We start from the raw sequence: 19,854 nt of genomic DNA on the forward strand, positions 1-19,854 counted from the left end.
ACGACGGACCTGGTACGAATAGCGGTAGAGACTTAAGGAAAAGTAGAAACAGTCCCGAGAACGAGCCGCGTCTCCTTAAAAGAAATCGTCATTGTGAGACGAGGACGAGTCGCCGACACCGAGTCATCGAGAAGCCCCAGCTGTTGGCGTCAGCTCCAAGGCGGAAGGAGCGGGGCGAGGAATAGTGAAAAGAAAGTAGAGAAAAACCGAGGAACGACGGAAGAAGAGGAAGAGGAGGCGCGAGAGAAGGAGAAAAAGGTGAAGAGGAGGAAGCAAGAGTTCGTCAGGAAGGAGAAGGGTGCCGACGTCGTCGTCGTCGGCGGCGGCGGCGGAGGAGGAGGAGGAGGAGGAAGAGGAGGAAGAGGAGGAAGAGGAGGAGGAGGAGGAGGAGGAGGAGGAGGAGGAGGAGGCGGCGGCGGCGGCAGAGAAGGAGGAGGAGAAAGAAGAAGAGGAGGCGGCGGCGGCGGAAGCGCGACGGAGGAGAAAGAGGTGGAGGAGGAAAAGGAAGAGAAGGAGAAGGAGACGGCAAAGACGAAGAAATTCGAGAGGGGAGAGTGCCGGCGATCGGAGTGGGGAGGACAAGGTAGTAGAAGGAACAAGGAGAAAAGACGGCTGTGGTAGGGGAAACGGCGAGAATAGAGTAGAGAAACGGAGGCAGCGCGCTGAGCCACGAGGGGCTATTCGAGCGAGAAGGGGAGGGGTGACAAGGAACCCTGGCGGGGAGGGGACGCGGAGGCCTTCGGGGGGCCGACCAACCAGACGGCCGATGATGTCATCGGGGGAGGAGACCGAGTATTTCGCCCCCTACGGAGCAACTACGGAAAGCAAGCAACAGCGACTCCAGAAGAAGCAGAAGCGCACCAGACAGCGCGTGGACGCCGGCGAGCCGCGCAACAACTACTCGAGTATACCGCACTTCACCTCCCGGCCATCCTTCCACAGCGGTGGTCTGTACGGTTCTATCTTCGGCGGCAGCGGACCAACGCACCAGCAACAACAACAACCACAGTCGCAGCAACATCATCAGTCGCAAGCGCAACAACAACAGCAACAACAACAACAGCTTCAGCAGCCTCAAGCTGGAGCGGCAAGCAGTCAAGGTCATTTAAGCACAGCTACCACGGGTCCTAGCACTCAGCAGCATTCCGCCCACGCGGCTTTTGGCTTTTTCGGGGCACCGGGTTACGGCCCCGCCAAGATGTTGAACGAGCTACTCGGACGACAGGTCAAACAGGCCAGTGACGCTGGTGGCTCACCGCCAGAGGGCGGCCACGGAATGACTGGTGCCGGCATGGACCCCGCTGCTAATTTGCAATCCGGTGCTGTAGTTAATTGCGACGATCCCGCCACCGCCGAGCTCACGCAGCACATGCTCCGCGATATACTCCAAGGGCGCAAAATCTCCGCGCTCGCGCTGCAAGAACAGCCAAACAACAACAACAGCATACACAGTAACAACAACAACACCACAGCGGATCTACTTAAGTCTCAACAACAACATCATCAGAGCCCTCAACAGCATCAACAACAAAACAGTGATAGTGCACGTAGTGGAACAGTGCAGAGTGGTGGAGAGGAAAGTGGTGATGGAAATAACGTCGTGAATAACGCGAATCACAGTGATCGTGATACGGTGATGCCGGGCGATGCCGAGGATAGCGCCGAGGACGCAGCCGCAGCCGCACGTGCTATGGAAGAGGCGTTCGCCGAAGCTGGTATGGAGCCCGGAGCCAACCTCGATGGATCCGATTGCGAACAGAGTTTACCTCCCAGTCCCACGCAGCCAAGGTCAGGGTCCGTTTCCGTCAAGGAGGAGATACAGGACTCGTTAAACATCAAACGTAGTCCCAGTCACTCTCCTTGTCCGATCGTGCCCAAAACGGAGACCAGCTCGCCAACCACGGAAACGAAGCGCGCTCGTGTCGAGAATATCGTCAGCACGATGCGTAGCAGTCCAGCGCTTCAAACTGCCACTGTGAACGGTTGCAAGAAACGTAAACTCTACCAACCCCAGCAACAAACGGTGCATCACGTCCTCCAGCACGGTGTTAACGATACCATGATGGACGACGAGGAAGAGAGCGAGGAGGAGGAGGATCCTTCGACGATCAGGCAAAAACGCGAGGAAAAGGATAACCTCCAGACGCAGCTGAAAAAGTTGCACGAACAATTAGCCGTGATGCAGCAAAAGTACAATGAGCTTACGAGTAGAATCGATTCGGACGCGAGCGAAAGCATCGGTGCTCCCTTAAGTCCTCAGCCACCGCTCAAACCACCGCAACCTCATCCACCGCCGTACAACGGACTCCCGGCCCTCCCAACCGAACACCCACACGCCGCGGCAGCCGCTATGTATCACATGGGACAGAAACTCTACCTCGAACAGCAACAAGCTGCTCTGGAGAGGATGAAGCAGCATCAGGAAGCTACTGTCAGGCAACAGCAGCAACAGCATCAACAACAGCAACAGCAGCATCAACGACAAAGTTCTCCACCACCGCCTCCGAGTCAAGCACAGCAACAGAGTCAAAGCAATACCGGCCCGTCCACGCCGCAAACACCACAAATGCAGCCAGCCAGTACGCCTCTTCAACATAAAGAATTCCAGGAAAGGATAAATGTTTTTAGAAGTACAGCGGCCGCAGCTAGCTCGTCGGGTCCTCACATAACCGACGAAGATCTACAAAGTTTGTCGGATACGTTGAAAGCAGAGATCACCTCGTACTTGACGAATTTAATCGACAAAGTGGTAACAAGGTTCATGCAACAGAGGAGGTATCTTGGAAATCAAAGCGAGGCGGCGCAAGTCGCTGCCGAGCAATTAAACAAGGACCTTTTGTTGGCCAGCCAGATACTCGAAAGAAAATCACCCAGGACGAAAGTAGTAGATAGAGGAGCACCGCAACCACCCGGTGGCCCAAACGGGCCACGGGGGCCCCACAATGGCGGGCCCCCACCTCCACAGTCTACGGGTTTCCCACAAATCGGGTCCATGGGTGGTGGTCCTCATGGCCCACATTCTGGCCCCACGGAAAACAATCTTAACCAAATGAATCAACTGCCCTCACACGTGAGGTCCTGTGGCAGGATGTTTCAGACGCCAAAACCGCCAACGATGTACAGCATGGCCTCTATGCAGGCACAGCAGCAACAGCAACAACAGCAACATCAACAGCAACGCGAACATCAGCAGAGAGAACAGCAACAACGCGAGAAATATTGTAACTTGAGGGGCGACGAGAGAGAAAGCAGGGACTCGGAACAGAACGAGGCGCTCTCCCTCGTAATGACACCGAAAAAGAAACGTCATAAGGTAATTATCTACTTTTTATCTTCGATAAAAATACCGATATGTCATAGACGACCGTTCGTACAAGTAAATTCACTTGTTGCTTCCTCGAATAAAAGCTCCAGTCATTGATCTATAATCGATTATATCGATCGTTATTACAATTCAATATAATTCGAAAAAGTATTATATAAAGTACGATGCATCGATGAAAATATTTTAAATCCATAATTTATACAGTAAATTCTATTTGTCAATAATATTATTACATGCACATTTATATACGTAGTATCAAGTAGAACAAGTAAAACAATTTCACTGACGAATATTTCAAATTTTGTTAATTATTATGTTAACATTGTATGTTCTGTTAATATCGATAAAGATGATAAAAAACTGAATTTCCACTGCTTTGTATTCCAAATTTATAATTTATATCGATCATTTCATTCGTCCGTACTATCGTACACGCGATATTAAGTAGTAGAAGAAACTAATTTCATCGACGAGCATTTCAAATTTACTATCTGTACCGTTAAGTTTGTTCGTCAGTGAGAGTGTACAAATACTGTTAATATTAAACAGAACAAAAGAAAAAAAAATAAATTTCACCGATACATATTTCAAATTTACAATTTGCATTTGTAAATTTCTAATAATTTTGTTCGTCAATATCATTGAATGCTTAATATAACGTAGAACAAGACTCTGAATTTCATCGACGAATATTTCAAATTTATAGTTCACGACAATAATTTCATTCATCGATGCATTGTATACTTGATATTAAGTAGTATAAGAAACTAAATTTCACTGACGAATACTTCCAAATTATACTTGATGCAAAGTAGCATCAAGCATAAAAAAAAAAGCATAATTCTATTCGCCAGTGAATATTTATTAGTTTTAAGTAGGATAAGAGACTGAATTGCACAATGGTAAAGTCGAGGCATCAATTAGTATTTCCCTCCACAGGTGACGGACACGAGGCTGACGCCGAGGACGGTATCGAGAATCCTGGCCCAGGAAGGTGGCGGTTCCCAAGGAGGCAGCGAAAGTCCACCGCCCCCGCCTCCACCGAGATCGTATCATCCGCCACCACCGATGCTGCCAGTGTCCCTGCCAACCAGCGTAGCGATACCAAACCCGAGTCTTCACGAAAGTCAAGTGTTCTCGCCGTATTCACCGTTCTTCAACCCTCATGCGGGTCACCCAGGCCAGGTACCACCTCCCGGGCCACATCACTTACCCGCAAGTCCTCCTGGTGGAGGTGTAGATGTCAGGGATTCGCCTCCACTGCCCCATCCGCCATCTATATTGCATCCTGCCTTATTGGCGGCTGCCCAGCATGGCAGTCCAGACTATGGACATCTCAGGATGGACAGCAACGACCGGCCCAACGACTGCAACTCCGACGACATCAGTTACGACGGGATTCAGCCTACAATATCCTTTTCTAATACAACGTCGTCGAGAAAGAAAAAGAAAGAACGAAAACCAGAAAAACAGATAAAAAAAAAAAACGTTCGTCTCGATGCCTTTGGTAGACGAAAGTTGGAGAACGTCCAGAACGACGTGCCCCAAACACGAGGGGTAGGCCATTTGTGTAATAGTTAGCGAACTGTCGAAGTTTCCGCTCGAAAACGGATATCTCTCTGTTTGTTAGAGCAACAACAACAAGCGCGGAATCTCCGTCGACTTTGTACCTCTGGTAATATCGCGAAGGGACAGCGAGTCTGAACGTTCTCCAAAGAAAGTACGACGAAACTTTCGATATTAAATCGGCAAGTAGCGTACGGTCAGGACCGCGCTTTTAAAGAGCTGTATAAAGAGACGAGCGAAAAAACGAGCGTCAAAAAGTGGTAGGAAGGCGAAAGAGTTGATGACGATGCTTAGGAATGTGTTTTTTTTTCGTTTCTTTTCTTCGTGTACCTTTTTTCTTCTTTGCCTCTGTAGAAGGGAACACGGGTGTGTGTGAGAAAGAGAGAGAAAGAGAGAGAGGTTGGAAACTTTGGAAAACAACGCGGATTTCTACGAGAGAAAAAGGCAGACCCGCCAACAAGGAGAAGGAAATCGGCAGATAGAGAGTAGAAGGAAGAGTGGGTGGCCACGGGGAGGCTCAGACGAATGTTAGATTAGTTTGCCACGGAGTTAGGCTAATGTTGGCTGCACCTACGAGTAGAGTTTGTCCGGCAACAACGCGCGAGGTCGAAAGTTCTTTGCCTACTCGGCCCACCCTCGGCCTCGAGACTCACCCAACTTCGCAAGCCAATAATCTGTCCCGCAATTTCGGAATTTAACCGCGGAAACGAGAAAGAGAGAGCGAGAGAAAGAGAGAGAGAGAGAGAGAGAGGGAAAGAGAGAAGGCGGTCCGCCAACTTCTCCTCGCTAACGTCTCCTCAACTTATCGTAGATAAGCCACTTCTACTACTTCTCCGACCGTATGAGAGAATTCACCGTAGGAACTCCATTTCTACAGGGTCAACTTGCCGCCAACTATATTCCTTACGCTAGATCGTCCAATATCGAATTGTCTATTAAACCATATCGTTTTCGCATATCTCGTCATTTACCCGCCTTTTATCCAATCGAGTCGATCATTCTTCGCAAATGTTCTTTGAATATCCTTTCGTTTTCTCTTTGTCTTCTTTCTCTCGTTTCTCTGTTGCATCGATCATCGACGCGCTCGACGAAGGATAAGAAAAGAACACTTGGACGCGTTCCCTTCGATGGAAAACCGGTCACGCAAAACAGCCAGAGATGTACGCATCTACAGAACGGGGAGGCATCGGTGACCTCGTAGTACGCTTTGACTTCGTAAAAATAGCCGGCGAACGGACGAAGTTAAGACACATCCTTCTCTACGATCGTCTGAAAGCGTGATCAACAGGCGCGAAAAGTTCAGCAGCTAGATTATCACGCATGACCCGGCCGGGTAAGGTAGCTCCTCGCTATGGCCATTGCTGCTCTCACACTTACCGAAAGCACTCGCAAATATATCGAAGGGACCTCGCGTTAACCAGGAAAAAAAGAAGTCGCGCGGGGGCGTACGGTAAACGCGTCGGCAACGATGCAACGTCGCTAGAACTGCATCGGCGTGTGTTGGTCCGGGTCGTTCGATCGGCAGCGCGGCGTTCTTTGCCGCCTTTTTAGTCGGCCTTTGATGTAAAATCAATGGCGCATTTTTTTCACTCCCTCCTCTTGGGGTAGGTCGAGCGCATGACCGCGGCGCAACCTGCTGTTCACCACTCGCCTCTGGATTCACCCTTGTCTGTTGCTGTTCCTACCGGCCTTCGGCGTATCCAAATATGCTTTTCACGCTGCTCGACTTTCTTGGGCGAGCTACGTTCACGGCCGAACGTGTTGGTGAACGTTGGTGAACGCTCATCGCCGGGGCTGCTGAGTGCGACGATAGGGTAGACAAACGTTTCGGTATACGGGCTTGGCAAAGAAGTTGTCGATTATCGAATTTTGTTCTATAAAAAATTAACGTAACGTATATGTCTATGGTAGTAGATGATGTGCGAGACTAGCAAGAATGCCTGATTCCGAATAATCGTAAATAATTTTAAGACAGTTTCTTCCATTCGATACGATAGCGAGTAAATACGTATTACCATTCGTCTTCACACCGATTCCCAATAACGTTGTATCGATAATTTTCTTTGTATTCATAGATCTTCTTTCCATCGTATTCGTTTTTATATTTTCTCAATGCATCCCACTGGAACGTTTCTATCGAACAATTCGTTAAAATCATTTTATCATAGATTTCATGATCTAACGTGGTTCTTCCGTCGAACAAAAATCACCGGTAACTTAATCGTCATCCACCGTGACAACGTGTACCTATAAACGCTATATCGCTGGCTTTCTTTCCGCTTCTTTCTTTTCAATGTTCGAGGTGTGCCGATTACATAGCATAATAAGCACGAGACACGTAGGTGCGGGCCGCGCGTTGAGAGGACCAGCTCGACTAATCCAGGGGTGGCTACACGCCGGAATAACCCTTATTACTGTCTGGCATCTCGTTATCGCTCATCGACGTTACCGCAAGCGCAAAATGCGACGCTCACCACGCGTGCACGTTTGATGCGTACGGCTACACTTGTCAACTCGTTCGCTCGTGAACGGAACGACTTCGCTTGTGCACGCTGAGAGTTCGCACGCTGACGGTAACACCAATGACGATAGACGTCCGTGAAAATTGTAAACGTTCCGCGCTTTTCCCGTCTCCTCGCGGAATTAGATGGCTTTCAGCGGATCGAGTATCCGAGAAAAACGTTGCACAAATTTCATCTGATTATTGTCACTCTCTATTCCTCGTTGTATATCAACAAGATTCGCGTTGATAAAATTACCAAGGTGAAATTAATCGGACAAGTTTGTTATAGGGCTGTCTTCACCGATAATGTCTTTCATGATGTATTTATTCGCATTAACTTTCAATTGTATTCGTCTCGGTTAAGGAACAAATAAGAGACGAATTTTCGATTTGTTCGAAAGGGGATGGATTTCTTCGAGAAGCGTGCCTTAAGGCATGGACGAACTGCGGCAGATTGAACACACGGATTAACCAAATAAGAATGCGATGAAACCACATGAAGAGATCCTATTACCGATAAGGAGTCGGTAAGGCTTCCGTTGAGGATACGGCCAATCGTGGGTCAACCTCGGTGAGAACGTTCGAGCCCTACTACCCTCGCGACATCCACAGCTTGTACGATTTCTAATCCAATTTGATACGAAGGAAACACGATTAAGTTTGAGATATTTGCGTACATAGGAACAGATTGCCGTACAGAACGTCCTTCTTCGGATCGACGACATTACTTACGCCTTTATCAAAATCCATGTTTCTTCTTCTCTCTTGATAGAAAGATAGGACGCGAATTGTGGTAAAATCGACGAAATATGTTCGAAATATGTTAAAAATCCATTTCAATGGTCGTTTGACAAGCAAAAGAGTATTTCCTTAACCACGGTGAACTCGTCAATGCTGACACCGATACATCTGAGGAAGGCGAAGCTGATGTTCTTCTGGGTCAGGTACCCGTCCTCGTCCATCCTCAAGATGTACTTCCCCGACATCAGGTTCAATAAGAACAACACAGCGCAGCTGGTCAAGTGGTTCTCCAACTTCCGGTGAGTACAGTGACATTGTATTGAGAATTTACGGTTAACCACGGAAGTCGAAGGATTGTTCCAAAGTTCGAGTAACGGTTAAGATTCCGTAGCATATGACGCTGAGATATTGTATAACCACGATATCTTCTCCATGCGTTTTAACATGTACATGTTCACATTTACCAGTATAGAAATTTAACAAATTACGAACATCGATTAAGGATCTTACATACGTTACACAAGAACGACCCCTTCATCGTAGTTGGATTAATTTGTACGTACATAAATCATATAAATTTGTTGCAAGATAAAATAACATAGAAGATTTGAACATTTATTTAAAATATACCGAAGTCATAAAAGGTAATATTATCGTATTTAAAAAGAAATGAAAAAATTTTCTTTCGAGCTTCAATGATAATGTACGGGAACGATCCTTCGATCAACGATTGCATGCTCGTTATTTACCAAAAGAGAGCGCCGATCATCGGTAGCGAATGAATTTGCATAACATTCCCCAACGACAAGAACGACTCTCCTGTAAGAGCCGATCGTCGATATGAGATATCGTCGTCTTGGAACTCGCAAATCTGGGAATCAACGAGGAACATCGTTCTCGATTGACATCGTGTTGCCACTCCCTAGCTAGAGTTTCCGTGTCGCAGTCGGGAAAAGAAACGCGATCGTGGAAGATGTTCGAGGTACGCGAGTCCTGTTCCGTGTATGCAAACGAGAACGAGCTTTTCAAGTGATCGACCACTCCCTGTGTAGAAGCGGTCAGAGCCCAAGAGACGAGAGTCACGATGGGTGTGTCCGAATCTTAATTACCCTCTCTTCGGTCGGGAATAAGTAACAGCGGCTACATTGCGGCCAGGTATGAAGAGCGTAGGAGTCAGCACGGGTACCGGCGCGTACCGGCCACAGCAGGCATTAGGCTGATTATAATTAGGCTGAGTACAGTACAGATCCGAGATATAAGGCGGTCGAGAAACGCGTGCCCGTGTCCCTACATTATTGCCGCTTTCTTATCGCGAGAGACGCCCATCCTCTTGGAGACCATAAGTTTTCGCTCGACCTCCGACATTCAACGCGTTTGCGGCTCTATTCCTGAAGGGAGGGTTGCTTGCTCGTTTCGTGACTTATTCGAGGGTGAGGGATTTAGAATTACACTATCGTTCAGGAGTATTCGGACACTAAATTATTTTTTATGAGATTCAATAATTATAGGTAAAACGATCGACGATGAATTTTTGCCTTATAATCGTCGCAAGTAGTTTTATATTTTTAGTAAAATTATTATAAAATTCAGTTCTTTTAATAACAAAATTCGTACGCTGTAACCTTCAATTAATATAATTTGACTCGCGTCTTAACTTTAAATCGAACAAGTTTGTATTCTGTGATTTATACGATAAACGCTACTAATTGCGTTTATCACAAGATTCGATAATATCGATGGAGAAAATGAATCTAATCTAGTAGAACGTCTAAAGATCATGTTACTATTTTATTTATTACCAACGATTACGAATTCAACTGTCACAGATGAAACAAAACGCGAATAAATTGTTATGAACGATTTCTCTCTTACACGGATGATCGTGAATCGTTGAATTCCATTGAAATCAGCAATGAAAATGTTCACGCAGGCTATACGCTTTAAAATACGTGGCAATCAATTTCATCATCGAAATTCAATGTCCATCATCGCGCATCGTTTCGTCGATCTCGTACGAAATATTCGAGGCACTCGAGCGAACGGGGGAAACCGGCCGCGAAATTTAATTAACGCAGGAAAAGGTCCATTAAAAAAGCTAGTCCCATGGAAATGAGGAAAGGGTACACTTAAAATTCCGTCGGGGAAAATGAGCGAAAAAAAAAGTTGTTCGAAATTTTATTCCGTAAAAACGACGTGTGCGGTCAAATGCCTGTTCGCCGAAACCACGAACGTAATTCCGGAATCATCTGTGATCTATCCCGAGTCACTGATCAGAAAACGAAGCGACGAAATTCGGAACACCAAAAACATACGAAAAAAAAGGAAAAACGAGTCGTCGTCGCGTTTGTGGACTGTGAAATAAAAAAAGGAAAGCGAAGGGCAGGACGAATGGCGAATCACAGTTGTACCGAGGAAGTTGTTCCTCGTGCCTATGCTCTTGTGTTCCGCACCCCTGCGATCTCATCCCCTCGTGGCCCTGTTTCGTTCACCCGAAACATTTTCATCGAAGGCAACGAAAAAGAGAATCGGCTAGAGTGGTTGATAAGAGAGAACGGGCAGGAACGGAGTGTGTTTGCAAAAGTTTCAAACGTCCAGTAAAAATTGCATCGGAGGTCGGCTTCCGCCGTTAAGCACAAAGCTAATTACCGGCTGAATATATTTCGGTACATTTCGTCGTGTCGGGGCCGGAGGGGTCTTTGGTCTCTCTTCTTCGACCTATGTACCTCCCCAACCTCGTTCTTTCCTTTTTCTTCTTCGCTGTCTCATGTAGCTACTATTCCCAATGACGAACCAGACGAAGAACGAGCGAAACACGACAAGGGTTCTTTCGGAATCTCTTTCAACGACGATCGACGAAACCGATAGCTATATTTCTCTGTCCGCCCCTTGCTGTTTCTTTCGCTCCTCGAATTTCGTCGTACGCGATGTTCGCGAAAATCAAAGGGGATCTCGATCTTGAACCGCGAACTCCTTTCTTCTTTCTCTCTTTTCCTTCGACTTCAACGATAATCAACGACGCAACGAAACGATCGAAAGATCGAAACCGTCTTCTGAAACGGGTCGGAGGGGAACGCGAGCGAACGACGATGTGCAATTAACCCGAAGCCGGGTGATAAAATTAACGCGTTCGAGGCGGACCGTCCGCGACAGATAAACTATTGCGGTTGATGGAGAGAATTAATCGCGAGGGAAAAAAGATCCACCCTTCGGACGGTGCCGGTTATAATCTCAATGTTTCTAGCCTGGCCGTGTCCATAAATAATTACCGCGTCTACCCCGACGGCCACCCTAACGATCGTAAAAGGGAGAAATTGACAACTTTCCTCTTGATAATCCTTGCATATTAGTTTCGTACAAGTTTCCCGTAAAATGGCGATTAAAGGACGACACGAAGGTGCCAATCTCGCGGCTCATTAGGCACACTTTCACCCTACGAACCCTCTCCTTTGACGACTAATCACGTAAGGGTTTACCCCGGACACTTTTTCCTCCTGGCTCTACGGCAGTCGTTGTCGAGCGTGCTCGATCTGATAGCCTAATGCACGGCTTCCTATGCGGAAATGCTTCGCCACATTATTCTACGCTGCTACGTGTACTCCGACCACCCGTCACCCTTCGCCACCCTGCCGACGTTATACTTTTGTCACGAGAACCGAGTCGTGTTCCGTTGCCATCGTCCACGCTTTTTCAATCTTCCCGGTTAGTTTCGACCGATTTTCATCGAGGAAAAGAACGTTCGACTCAATTTAAGGGGTTGCTATGATCGATCGATCCACCCCTTGGTTCAATCGAATCGCTTACGACCCGAGTGAATTACAGGCAAGATTCAGATAAGAAGCTGTCAAGGTGATGAATTTTTGGCTTTATCGAATGAACAATAGGAGAACGTTCGAGGAATCGATCGATGCGATCGATAAAAAGTACGCGTGGAAATTTTACGTTATTTGCAATCGTTCGAAGACCTTTCTTGAAATTTATTCGAATATATATAAATTTCGTCGGGAGATTTTCTTAAACCTCTGCTTGATCGAATCGTTTTGATCCAGAGAATCGTAGTTTTGTATATATTACAACGATAAAAAGAAGAAATAGACGCGTCATGTAACTACGACGTTCTCCGATACTCGAAAAGCATGCAACACCCTTTTTATTAAATAATTAAATACCGACACGCGATAATCTGTCTTTCATTAATCACCTCGAACATTATAATCAAAAAGCAATCACGCTTGAAACTCATAATCAAACATACATATACGCATACGATCATATTCTATTTGACGAAATATTTCAAACTTCCAACTTTAATTATTAGAATAATAATTAATAAACTGTTTCGCAACACGAACGCCACGCATAAGGATATTTCCTTTAGACGTTCGCGCGGCGAGAAAATCGGTCCCGAAGCGACAAGACTTAAGGGGGAGAAAGAGGATCCGGTGTTGAGCGTCGTGGAAAGCGCGAGGCAAGGAGCGAAAGGAGATCAGGCGAGAAAGAGAGGGACGAGCTTTCACAAAGCGATTCTTCGCACCCTATTTTCTCACGCGCACGTCGAATCGAAAGCACGTCCGATATCTTACGGAGACTCGTTGACGTCGAGCGTACATCATCGGATCTGCTTATACCGACGACGATATTGACAGCCTTCGTTCGATGAAGCTTGCCGGGGGGGATGATTGGGGTCGTCGATGACAGTGTTGCGACGCCTGTGTGCGCCTCGAACGTGTGTCACGTTCGTGTCCCGCTCTCTCTAGCTCTCTTTCTCTATATCTGGCTGCATCTCTGCCTCCGTTCGTCTGTTTGTGCGCGAAATAAGGGAGGAAAAAAGGAGGGTAGACAGAACGAGAGAAAGAAAGGGTGAGATGCGCGCGGACTCGGGTTAGTTCGTTATCAGATCTCACGGTAGGACACGCGACTCGGCCCGAGAGATCTTATCGTACGGATGGAAGGAATTTTATGTCGTATAATGGACAACGCTCGTACACGACACAGAGACGGGGCGTCGCGATGGATCTGCGTCGCGTGGAGCCGCACGACTTCTCGGTAGCGAATAAAAGGCCACCGCGATTCCTCCTCTTGTTTCTTTTATATCGGCAGACTTTTTTTCCCTGAACTCACATTTTTTTGCCATGTTTTCATTGATCGATTCGTTTGCTACGAACTAATTTAGAATTCGTAGGAGGCAGGGGTGAAAAATAGATCGCGTCGAAGATGTACCTTGGAAATTTGACGTCAAGCCGCGATAATATTATACGAAGATGGTTTTTTGTTTAAAGGATAAGAAATTAGAATTATCGAGGACGATCTATATTACATTTATATCTTTTTTAAACAAATATATCTTGATCAATAGTTTGATATTATCGATTAATATTTAAAGATCTGTTTGGTATCTGCTAAGAAAAATTTTGTATTTATTATATACGAATTGTATACATGTAATCACAGATAACAGCTTTCGTATACTTTACAATTTATAAATAGAACATACTTATTAAAGTTCCTATTAGAACAGTCTGTTGCGAGAACTCGTGGCAAAATTAGTAATTCCATGCTCGTTAACTTTTTGCAATACTCCAATGGCTACGATCAGACGGAAATAAATCCAGACGAAAGGACAGCGTTCTGTCTACGAAAAAAAAAAAAAAAAAGATAACACGAAAACGTAACTGGATAAACATAAACGCGGGGGTTAACGATTAAGCCAGCAAAGTGTCTGGAACGCGAGTAAAGTAATAAGAAGAGGAAGTGTTCGTTGTAAACGAAGAATCGAAAGCTCTCGAGCAGTCGAATAATGAAGTCGACGATGAATTTACCCAGTCACGCTTTCGAGGGGTTGCTTATCGTCTCGAAATCCTCGATAATTCTTCAACGAGGGTGCCTGTTCGCGTCTCTCTTTCTAATTTCTCCTTCGCCTCGTTCTTATCAACCGACGATCTACTTCGCTGTGGACATTGCCAGTCGGTTCTCCACCCTGTCCCCGCTGACCACGATGGTTAGGGTAATGACGCGGTAATTTTCTAAACAGGAATTTCCTTTTCCAACCCCTATCTGCCGGACACGAGCACGTGACCGGTCGTTAGCGACCACTTTCCTTCGCCTCCACGCTATTTCTGCAAACCGCGATGTTCTTCGATAGTTCTTGATTCTACCGTTAAAGAGGAAATCGGATTATTTATTTGCATTGTAAAAAACTGTAGGTTGAAATAATTTTATCGGTCATATTGAGAATTGCCGCAAGTTTTGTATTTTATTATTTTCATTCAAATAAGTTAAGAGATTTTAGTTGTTATTTTTATGATATTTCTCTTGACTGATTTTTCCCGTTTCTTTTTCCTGCTTTTTTCTTTTTTCGAGCAGGTTTGATCGAAGCAGATTACTCGGCAGCAAAAACGTTTCTCGACGTTTCTGGACGGTCGACGTAATGGTGGTTTCCTCGTTTTAGCGTTTTTAGATCGCATAAAATCTTTTTCAACGGAAAATGATTACGATCGATGAATCGTTGATGAATTAGTCGATACGAAATCACAGCTTTTCTTCATTATTATCGTGTTTCCTGTCTTTAATATGATCACCACGGTTTAAGTGTACGTCGTTTCTTATTTACAGAAAAAGTAAAATCAAGCGGACAGCTATTCGATCACGTTCATGTTGATAATAATATGCGAGGATTTTCATTTGCGCGGGTTCTATCAATTATAGAAAGACACGATTTTCTTTGGATAGGTAGTTTGTGGAGTTAATCTTCGATTCTCAGCTATTTAAAATACGATCGGGAAAGAAATTAAGCCAATTACAGATTTCTACTCTCCGAAACGTCGATATCGCTTTAAAAATGAAAAAAGAAACGAATACCTCTTCAATAAGAGCAGCTTGCAAATAATTATATTAAACAGAAAACAAACTTAAAAAAGACATTTCAAACCCTACATGCACAAATATCTATTTATATTTCATTAAATTACAGATGGCAAAATGTTTAATTCTTAACTATCTTTTCATTCCAATCTGTCTTAACTTTGACTACGAATTTTCCGAACGACGCATTAACGCGTGTTAGAATATCTTGAAAATACCTATTTTTCATAAAAATATAACATTGCCTAAACGTTTGCGGTCCAATCATAATTTCCAACAAATGCAACGTGCATCTATATTGAAAAAATCGCTTCCGGAACTATGACAACCAAAAATTTGTCACAACGATCGACATACAGTGCGAGAAGGAACACGTGCGAACGACAAAGGGACAATAAGCAGCGCAAAAATTGAAATTAAAGGCGAAAAAGCGATAATCCGTGTGTTCGCCGAAATCTTGACGACTACAAACGGGCCGAGAGACTGTTGGCAACCTCCAGGCGCGGGACCACGCGAGTGTTCGCTGCTCCTCGGCGTACGCGGCGGCTTGTGTTTTAATCCCACAAGATTGTGCATGCTTCGTAGAAGGAGAGAAGTGCGAGACATAGGGCTGACGGTGGATGGAGTCGAGGGATAGATCGGCGGTAGAAGGCGTGCGTGGGCGGCTGCGTGGTAAACAGGCGAGAGCAGGCGAGGGCCATTTAGCGAGAAAGCTAGACACGAGCGTCGTCACGCGTGCTCTTGCACGTATGTACGCGTGTGCACCCATACGCGAACGATGACGACCGAGCCCCGGTTTTCTCTTATTGTGAGGAATAAGCTGGCTGCAACCGAGGGAAGAGAAAGAGGGTGGGTAGTCGGAGAAAATTCGAGCCTTGAGGTAGTAGACACACCGGGAGCAACTGTGACAGAGAAGAGAGAGAAAGATGGAAATCCGTACGTCGTATGCAAACGTTCGTAGGTAACGTGCAGGAGGCGAAGCGAACGCGTGCTTACGTTCGTAGGTAGTGGCCTGTTCTCTGGTATGAAGTGTGCGAGCTACGGGATAGAGCCGGAGGAACACGAGCCTTGTAATTACTATGCTCTCGTAATCTTTTCTACTTCCACCTATGTATCCCCATCCGACGCTTCTTCCGGCGTGTTCTTCTTTCAATTCGTTGGCTGCTTCCTGCTTGCTGGTTTCGTTGTTTCACGAGCCTTCCTTTCTCTTCTTCGTCCTTTCCCGCTGGTCGCTATGGTTTTTGGACACGCGACATGTGCACGGTATACGTATGTAACAGTGTACCGCACGATGCTTGTAATTGGGCTCGTTTCCTGGTTCGTTGAGTTTCCCAGCAAGACGAGATTTCGCTTATTTTTTACATGGAACATGTTACGGTTTACCACGGGGAAGAAGTTCTGGTATAGAGGCCTTAATTTTTAAAACGCTTGTTTCCAGATTCGCTTCATTGTGTTTCCCCTCTTTCCTATGAATTTCGCTTTTTCTTTTTTCTTTTTTATTTTTCTGCCGTTCTCACTCGAGTTTAAGCAACGTTGATTCGTAGCAAGAAACGATGCGAGCGCCTGGCTCCTCCGAGAGAAACGAAGCGTGTCTTCGAGATCGTTGACATCGGAAGCTTCGACTCTTTCCCCAGAGGATTCCGATTCGCTTCTGTGCAAAGTCCTCTCTCGATTTGCTTCTCATTTCGCATGCAGGAGAGTCCGGTCGTCGAGAGGAAGAAAGGATTCTGGTCGAAATGAGCAAGTACGAATTCTTTGAGACAAAAGCCAAAGCGTAGAGAAGCAGAGAGAAAGAGAGAGGGAGAGAGAAAGGTGGTCTAGGGCCAGAGGTAATACATCGAACACGAAAAAGGGTTGGGGGTGGCAGAAACAGCAGCAACAGTAAGAAGTGGTAGGAGTAGAAAAGGGAGGGAAAGGAGAAGACGATGACGGAGGGGGTGGTGGTAGGAAAAGAAAGGGGTAGGAAGAGACGGGAGAGAATGTATCGTGGCAGTTCCGTAGCCAGGACCCTCTAATGAAAAGAAGGAAACTTTGGTCTTTGACTTTCGGGCCGCGGCCTTGCTGACGGCTATACCTGCTTCTCCGAAGGGTAGAAAACGAAGGAATGGCAAAGAAGAAGACGCCGGTGATCTCTTCGGCCGCCGCAAGGCCCTTGAAGTTCACAAAGGAGCCCTCTTTCGTTCCTCGTGTTCTCTTTCGTGTCTCTGTGCTACACAGATGCACGCGCGTCCTGCACGCGCTCGTCTGCCAAAGACGTACACGCACGGACGTAATGGCGAACCACGAGCGAACGAGTTATATAGGTAGTCGAGCGAGATCTCGAGAAATTCGCGCCAGCTCCTTAATTAAAAACTCAGTGTACGGCACAATGGAGTGGCAACTCTTTGGGTACCGCTACTTGCTACCGCCCTGCTGCCGCTACCACCACCGTTGCTGACGCTGGCCTTCTGTAGACAGGTACCTACAATACCGACCTACCCCAACCACCAGACTTTTACTTCCTTACTGAGGTGGTCAGGGTGCCTCATTCCTACCAAATAATCAGCCTCGGTTCATCGCGCGAGCGATTTTATTATTTACCGAATCGATCGGTTCTTTAATTGCTACGTTCACGCGACTTTGTCGAGTCGTTTGTATCGTACACGTACGTATTCTTTGCAAATGTACGAATACGCACGCATTGTTTGCGCATCCCTGAAACGCAAATGAATCCATTCAAGGGTATCGCTTTCTTTCTTTTTTTAACTTCAACGTACGAATTGCGAGTATCCGATATTCTCGATGGAACGATCGTTTTCCACGTTTACGCACACCACGGGCAAGTATCTTCGCAGAGCAAGTGAGACTTGTCGGTTATCGCCCGAATTCCCGCGAGGAAGCGAATTTTTCGGAAGAAGGGTAATCCGGCTTACGGCGATGCAGCCGGGATGAAGCACCCTGCATCCAGTCAGCTTACCTCGTACGTGGTGGTTGTGCGCGTAAACGGCAGTCACTTAATTAAAAATTACTTAATTACGTTCTTGGCACTAATTAGTGGCGCTTGGCTCTCTCTCGCCCGTACGCCTTCACTACCTAGGCACTGCTGCCACCTTCTTTCTCTCTTTCGCGCGCTCAGCCAGCCCGCCCACACCACGACCTCCTTCAACCCTCTCTCGCCTTCCTCGACCGTTAGCTGCCTCCTCCATCTCCTCTTACACCCTCCTTCTACACTCCGTTCACAACCAGCCGGCAGCGAAATCTCTGTCTTGGTTTGCATTCTTCTTCTCTCTTCCGCCGCTCGGTATTACCGCCAACCCCCGCATCCACCTTGCCACCCGCCAACAATCCAACACCCTCTGCTTTCTCTCTCGCTCTCTTTCTCTCTCTCTCTGTCTATTTCCATTTCTCTGTCCCTCTCTTCGCCCTTTTCTTTCCCTGCTCTCCGGAAGTCAGACTAGCAACGAGTTACCCGAAGCGCCGTAAACTTCCGGTTAACGTTATTTCTCTTCTTATTCGGTTTTCTTCGCGGTTTTCACGCACTGCCGACCCTCCGCCGCCCTCTCCGCGCCCCGTCACCTGGCTTCCGCAGGGATTACCCCTTTGTTGCCGAGTACACGACTCCGGAGTCATCTTTGAAACTCCAATGCTATATACCAGCAAACAAGCAGAAGCTCCCGCTTCTTCTTTCTCGTTTTTCCTCTCGTCGCTCGTACTGATAATCCAAGAGAAACGCCGGCTGAACGAGGGTGAAACGAAGTGAAGTCGTTCGTTTACGCCGTTCGATGTTGAATTTTTATTAATACGATCTTCATCGATTCCATTTCTGTTCCGCTATTGTCTGAACGTCGTTTGATATTGTAACGGACGAGTACTAAAATCGATCGATCCTCGATAAAGAAAAAGAAGAATCTCGATATTCTAAACGGTGGAAACCAACCCCCCTTCTGACAACACCTTCGCCGCGCAATTCGCCCCCGCGAACGATCAGAAAAAATAGGAATCCTGATCAGACAGACGAGGAAGAGAGCGAACGAGCTTACCACCCTCGCGATATGTCAGTGCCGTAACATAAGGGGTTCCTGCTGGCGTTGCAGCAGGCAACCAGTCAGGCGGCAGTCGTGGCAGCAGCAGCATCATTCCTTTTCGAATTTTTTGATAATGAACACAAGTACGAGAAACACGACGGGTATTGGCTGGGCGGCAGACAATGCGGTGGCCGCAGGGTTATCGCGGGAGGAACAACGAAGGAGGCGGGGGCTAACTGACGGGGTTTCGATGGGAGCGAGCCTCTGCGCGGGGAGAGAAAAGGAAGAGGAGCAGGGGGGAGAAGGGGGTGGCGGAGGGTGATGCCAGGGGACTTTATAGGGGATGTAAGCATCGCCACTGCAAGGCTAATCCGTCGCTATGAGCTGCTACTTGCAGCATGAGTACGGTACACTCCCTGCCAAAGATTCTTTTCCCTACCACCTTCTCCCTCCTCCGACTCACGATGCCCCCTTGGGCAGTCATCTTTCTTCTTGTTGATAGAACGAACTGGTTCATTGACCCTGCCAGCGAGGATATTGCGCCGAAAGATCTCGCGATCCTCGTCTTTCCTAAGATGTTGCAACTTCAAAGACACTCGATGATTTCGACCAGATTAAAGTTCAGAAGATGTTAACGTTCCCGTACGTGTTCTCGTCGATCATCCTCCCAGATCCGAATAATTCGGAGGATCGAGAAAAGAGCAACGATATTTCTAGTAAAATGATTCAATTATGATTCGGTTTTTTTTTACCAGATAACCCGTATCGATGCGAATGAGAGGAAACGAAATAGGTAGGACGATTGATTAGATCCGCGAGGTCGACGATACCGAACATGATATTGCACGGTGGCCCGA

The 19,854-nt window shown here is 46.7% G+C and overlaps 1 protein-coding gene across 2 annotated transcripts in view; it reads left to right on the top strand.

Annotated features, from left to right (window-relative positions):
- Positions 1-183: 183 nt before the first annotated feature.
- LOC139992596 (uncharacterized) overlaps positions 184-19,854 on the top strand; it is a 41,699-nt gene continuing 22,028 nt past the window's right edge. Inside the window, exons 1-3 of one of the 2 annotated variants that reach the window (XM_072013552.1) lie at positions 184-3,313; positions 4,250-4,735; positions 8,280-8,434. In XM_072013552.1, coding sequence (XP_071869653.1) covers positions 767-3,313; positions 4,250-4,735; positions 8,280-8,434 — 3,188 coding nt within the window. In that variant the 5' untranslated portion in view covers positions 184-766. The remainder of the gene's footprint in view (positions 3,314-4,249; positions 4,736-8,279; positions 8,435-19,854) is intronic. The other variant, XM_072013553.1, reaches the window with a different exon arrangement.

The sequence above is a fragment of the Bombus fervidus genome, chromosome 11 (genome assembly GCF_041682495.2).
Source record: "Bombus fervidus isolate BK054 chromosome 11, iyBomFerv1, whole genome shotgun sequence".
NCBI lineage: Eukaryota > Metazoa > Arthropoda > Insecta > Hymenoptera > Apidae > Bombus > Bombus fervidus.